The sequence below is a fragment of the Lathyrus oleraceus genome, chromosome 1 (assembly GCF_024323335.1).
Source record: "Lathyrus oleraceus cultivar Zhongwan6 chromosome 1, CAAS_Psat_ZW6_1.0, whole genome shotgun sequence".
Lineage (NCBI taxonomy): Eukaryota > Viridiplantae > Streptophyta > Magnoliopsida > Fabales > Fabaceae > Lathyrus > Lathyrus oleraceus.
Genome location: NC_066579.1, coordinates 102,664,040 through 102,670,418, shown reverse-complemented (window position 1 = coordinate 102,670,418; position 6,379 = coordinate 102,664,040). Strand labels below are relative to the sequence as shown.

General features: G+C 38.0%; 1 protein-coding gene across 1 annotated transcript; it reads right to left on the bottom strand.

Annotated features, from left to right (window-relative positions):
* Positions 1-5,590: 5,590 nt before the first annotated feature.
* Positions 5,591-6,082, bottom strand: LOC127093956 (secreted RxLR effector protein 161-like). Its single transcript, XM_051032842.1, has one exon. The coding sequence runs from the start codon at positions 6,080-6,082 to the stop codon at positions 5,591-5,593; it is 492 nt and encodes a 163-aa protein (XP_050888799.1).
* Between the last annotated feature and the right edge of the window lie 297 nt (positions 6,083-6,379).

The window sequence follows — 6,379 nt, the reverse complement described above, 5'->3', positions numbered from 1 at the left end:
GCCAATTTGAAAAGGTCATTTTTGGACTTTCACTTAAAAACCACATTAACACTAATTCACTTGGATTTGCTAATTGTGATTAGCAAGGTGGATTAAGCTTGGTATATAACCTTAATTATAACAGAATTGGTAATCATAATCACATTCTCCAAGATTGCAACAAACTTTTTCATCAAAACCTCTCAAATTCTCTCAAAACTTCATCACTTTTTTTCACATTTCTTCATCAATTCTTCATCATTTTGGTTGATTCTTCGTGGATCCATGCTCCATAAACCTTGAGGAAGAACTGTTTCATTGAATTCGTGGCCAAAGCTTCAAGAATTGGACTGTTGGAAAGCTTGCTCATCAATGGAGTTTTGAAGATTCTTGCAATTGGAGTTGTTTCGAGCTAGCCTAATCACTCCATTCAACTTCCTCATACTTAAGCATCATCTGTTTCACCTTTCCGAGCTTGGAAACACGAGCATCAAGGTCTGCCATCTCCATAAGGTGATTTTTCGAATTTTCTCATTGTGTGAATTGTTATGTGGTTTGTGTAGATCCTTCCATGTAGATCTTCATGATGCTTATAGTTTTGGATTTGGTTAAGAGTAGTGAGAGAAATCTGAGTTTGAAGTTTTGATGTGCAAACTTAAATCGTTTGATCCGTGCTGTACAGTTAGAATTAGGAAAAATCAATTACATATTCGTGATGTGCTAGGTAAGATGGTTCTTTTGATGTATAGTTTGCTGATTTTGGTTGAGATTTGTTGTTCTTCACTTTCTGGAAATTCTGAACTTGTTTTGATGAAGAACGAGATGAATAATGCGTTTCGACGGGTGTTCAGTACCAGAATTTCCTTATCTCCCCAAGCGGAGTCGTGAGGACTAACTCCCCAGCAGATTCAAAGAAATGATGATGCTTTCAAAGAAATGGATGAAATTTTTTGTGCTTATTCTGGACACTTTGATGGTGATTTCGGTATGCAGTTTGTAGTTTTTGGATCCCTGGTTGATGAGATATGAATTTTTGAATAGAGGTGTGACAATTTGTGTCACACCAAGCTTGATGAATTTCATGATTTTATTTGCCTTGCTTGTGAACATTGAATTGAGCCAATTTTTTGCATGATTGAGCATATGGATGTTGAGATGACATGTGAATTTTTCTGGATTTATTGATGGCATTTCCTATTTGATTGGAATTTTTTCCTCTGTTTGGTCATTTTGTTGATTGTTTGTGACACATGTTACCATTTGATTTGTGAAATTCTGATCATTGATTGTATGAGTGTGAAATTTGGTATGAGCATTGTAGACACATTATAGGTCATTGTGGTTTTGATCCCATTCATTTATCTTGTTGTGTCACTGTTTTATGATTTATGGAAGATGATGATTGTTTGGATACCATGTGTTGGCTTGCTTGAACTTGTATGAACTTCTTGATTTTCATTGACCTACTTCCTTTTGTCTAATTGAGCTGAAATTTGATATGCTATTCATTGAATGTGTTCTGTTTAGACTTGAATTTTTGTGGAATTTATTGAGGTGTTTTGGTATGGATTTGATGATGATCATTCTGTTTGGTCCTTTGAGGTTGCAAATTGCATGTTTGGTGCCTTTTTATGCATGAAATGATAATGGTGATGGATATGAGCATGGGACCAATTGCATTTGATTTTAAATTGTTTGATTGTGATTTTGGATAATTTTCACTTGCTGTTTTGGATTTTTCATCTCCTTTGGACCCTAGGCTTGGCCTAGTGGTCTTGTTTCTCATTTTTGAATTGTGTTTCAGGTTGAGATGCAAATGCCTTAAGGAGAAAAATGCAAGTTGATTGAATTGAGTTTGGTTGCTTGTTGTAAACTAACTTGTGTGTTTTGTAGGATGCTTGGCTCACTTGAGTTGATTGTGCTTTGCACATTGCATTGGTTGACTGTATATATTAACTGTTTGACTTTTGCTGTTTAAAGTGGGTTTTTCTGAGTACTGATGATACTTGATTGATTTCAGGTACATTAAGTTGCTAACAGTTCTTTAAGAACTTGCTGTGCTGCTGCTTGGTTGTATAAACCAGTTGAGGTAGACTCTCTTGTCTCCATGTAGTCTGGAAGACCTGGCTTGTTATTTAGCCAGGCAACTGTCTGAAGTCCTCCTTAAGAGGCGATGTTTGTGATTGTTTACTTTTGTCCCCAAGCAGGTAAAGACCTTGATTAAGGCAATTGGCGGAACCCAAGGGATGTGCAATCCATCCCCCGCTATTCTGTTGAGTCGTCCCTCTGCTCACACCACTGTGTTGATGCATTGGGACATTAACCCAAGATCTTGTACATTTGTACAGTCGAGTCAGAGTCTTGAGTGTAGAAGGGTTCCTCCATTCTGAACCCACGCTCCTTTGTCTGAAGCTCTCCCTGACCAGGGATAAGAGCTGTGAAGTCTAATCTTCACTCACCTTTCATCTGCTTCACCCTGACTCTCAATGTCAGGGTTAAGAGAGAACACTACCTTGTACAGATGACTTGCCTCGGCAGTCCACCCTTGTTTGAGCCTCACTTGACTGGATATAGTGTGTGCTATGTGAAATGTTTGCTTTATTTTGATTGATGCTTGCATGCTTGTTCTTCCTGGTTAGGATTAGCTTGCTGTTGTGCAAGTAGATAGAAACCATAACATAGGGCAATGATGCATGATAACACTAGGCTCGAGTACAGCTCCCTAGTAGTGTGTCTCCCCTTGGTTTCTGGCTAGAATTTCTTTCCCGTTCAGGGGAACTACGTCGCCCTGATCCTCATACTAGATGAGGTACGTAGGCAGGAGACCGTGCGAGGTCTCTCCGGGCACTTTTTTTCTTTTTTGTGTGTGTTTGCTTGACAGTTGCTAGGCTCGAGTTCCCGACTCCTTAGTAGCTTGTTTTCTTGTTAACCCTTTTGTGTGTCAGGATATGGATGTAAGCCCAGCGATTGGCTGTCCGTATCCTGATTGTGTTTGTTTGGTTCGGAAGCCGATGTAAGTCCAGCGATTGGCGTTCGGGTTCCATGTTTGCCCGTGTTTGTGTGTGTCCTGTTTGGCGTGCGTGAGCCGAACTACGGCAGCTCTGATTCTCGTTCCAGACGAGATACGTAGGCATAGGACGCGATGTCCTAGCGAGCCCTCTCCTCTTTTCCCCCACCTGTGTTGTCTTCGGTGTGTGTGTGTGATGTTTGTTTTAGCAACCTTTTCTTTCTTTTAGAGCGTGGATCCCGTCGAGTACGACGGACGTGAGGGGTGCTAATACCTTCCCCTTGCGTAACCGACTCCCGATCCCATTCTCTTTGGTCGCGAGACCATGCTTTTCCCAGGTTTACTCTGAGCGTTTCCTTTCCCTCTTTTGGGACAAATAACGCACGGTGGCGGCTCTGTGTTGTTTTTGTTTCAGCCCGCCGGTTGTTTTTCGGGGATGCGACAGGAAGCACTTTGATCAGATACATTCTGATTTTGCTGAAGAATCTAGAAATGTGAGTCTTGGATATGCTCTGATGGCTTTACTCCATATGTCCAAGCGTCGGGAAGTGGTTATTCTTCCAGTTATTGTAACCCCTTACAACCTCCCTCCCGAGATGTGTATGACAAAACCATACATGTTTTGACTTAACTCTTGTATATGAATAAAAATTTTAAATTATATTAATATGGCTAGTTCTCAAACTCTTATGACACCACTCTCCCCGCATGACTATCTTATGTTTCCATTTGGGAATCCAACATTTATTAGCCTATTTAGGGGGATCTAGCTTTCCAGATCCCACACAGATACCCTTCATGCATCTTGGGAGATATAGTTTTCCAAATCCCACATATGTACCTTCTAGCTTTCCATACTCTCATCATCCCACACACATACCCTCACCATCCATGTATCCTGGGAGATCCCGCACCCCACATCCCTTTCACACATGTCATCACCATCCATATAGCCTGGGGGATTCCGTATCCCACGTCCTTCACACATATCCTCATCATCCATTCATCCCGGGGGATCCCACACCTTACCTATCACACACATACCCTCATCATCCATGCATCTCAGAGGACCCTGCATCTCACCTACCACATATATACCTGCACGTGAGGAGGATCATGAGGAGCAAGATGAGGACAATCATGAAGGGAAGGATGAGTACGATCATGAGGGGCATGATGATGATGATGATGGTCATGAGGAGCATGATGGCCCTATTTTGGAGGATCGTGGTGCACATTCGAGTGAGTATCATATGATTGATGAAAGATATTATATTTGGCCCAGTGGAAAATCGTAAGTTTCTAATTTATAAATTTTTATTTAAGTAAACATGTTGCCATTTTTTAGATTTAATACTTATTCAAATTGTTGTTGTTCAATTTTGAGTCGAGTCAGATTAATGCCAAATGTATACATTATGTTATTCAGCAAATGTATAAAAAAATCTTGGAAGAGATTTGGAGAACTTTCCTTGGATGATAAGGATGTTTGGTTAAAAAAATTTAAGGTATAATGAATTTATTTTAATTTATTGTTATTTTAATTACTTTTTTTTATTATAATTGTCTAACAATTTGTTTGAATGTCGTCATACAACATTGCAGGAAAAGTGTACGTGAGAAGTGATTAACGAGGCTAGGATTAAATAGATTTTTTTTTGGGAAGAATAACAATATGAATTTTTGACATGCTATGGCTGATGGGATATTAAAGATATTAACCTCTTTCATAGATATAATAGTATGTTATATCATAATTTTATTAATGCTATAAACATGTACCTGTCACGTTGGAATCCATTTGCTAAAGCCTAAGTTGAGAATGCTACTACCCTCTTTCTGATGAAACTTACTCTCTTGATTTCTGACCTAATGGAATAGTCAAAATATATAACAATCAGATGAGGGAAGGGACCTCTCAATAGGCTACCCAAAAGAATGACCCAACCCATCACGGGTCATTCAACAATTAAGTCCAATACAATATTCATTTATTAATTATAATCAATAATTGATAGAATAATTAATTATTTAATAATTAATTAACGGAAATCCAAAATATGTTTAACATTCTCCCATTTGAATGACTTTAATTAAATATTAAAAAATACAACAATTATAGTAAACAAATATATCAATTATTATCATCAAAACAATGTGAGAAAATACAAAATTTAACAATGCATAAATTGTATCTGATAAGGAAACAAATCACACATGTCAAATACTCGCATTTCACATAATGATAATGAAAATGGATTAACATAACACAATGAAGAAATATATAATCAAACAATGGTCCAAGCATCTGAAATGCTATAAGAGATATGATTATTAAATTGACATCATCTTGTACATATCTCATTACAATAATTAAATACAATAATCAGACTCCCATTAATCCAAAATATCAAATGACTTAACTACACCCATATTGGTTACATGCCTTTGAAAAACACCAACAATTAAGCCTTTGGTCAGTGGATCTGCCAACATGTTCTCTGTGGAAAGGTGTTCAATTCGAGTCTGAAATTGAAGAATTTTCTCTCTGACAAATAGATATTTAATATCAAAATGCTTTGAGCGAGAAGAGCTCTTAGTGTTCTAAGATAAATGTACAGTAGCAAAATTATCGCAATATATCACAAGTGGTCTGGATATGCTTTCAACAACTTTGAAGCGAGAGATTAAGTTCTTCAGCCACATAGCTTGACAAGTAGCTTCATAGCAAGCTACATATTCTGCCTCCATGGTTGAGGTAGCCGTAAGAGTCTGTTTAACACTCTTCCACGAAATAGCTCCTCCTACCATCATAAAAATTAAGCCGAAAGTAGATTTTCGGTCGTCAGGGCAACCTGCAAAATCAGAATCAGAATAACCAATGACTTGAAGTTGACCAAACTTCTTATAGGTCAACATGTAATTCTTGGTTTCCTGCAAATATCGCATGACCTTTTTAACGGCTTTCCAATGACCCAATACTGGGTTACTTAAGTATCTCCCTAAAACATTAACTGCATATGCAATATCGTGACAAGTACAAACTTGAGCATACATTAAACTGCCAACAGCGAAAGCATATGGGACTCTTTCCATTTCAACAGTTTCTTTATCATTTTGAGGACATTCAGATTTAGAGAGCTTATCACCCTTTTGGATAGAAACAGTGCACGGGGATCAAGACCACATATTAAAGTGCTTGAGGATTCTCTCAATATATCCTTTTTGAGACAGACCAAGAACACCACGTGACCTATCACGAAAAATTTGGATGCTTAAAACAACAGAAGCATCCCCTAGGTCCTTCATATCAAAGTGGTTATTTAACATCAATGTTGTCTTATTCAAAAGAGTAACACTACTGCTAGCAAGAAGGATATCATCAACATATAA

Excerpts from the sequence above, each read along its gene's own strand:
- LOC127093956 (XM_051032842.1), bottom strand. The coding sequence starts at position 6,082 with ATGGAAAGAGTCCCATATGCTTTCGCTGTTGGCAGTTTAATGTATGCT.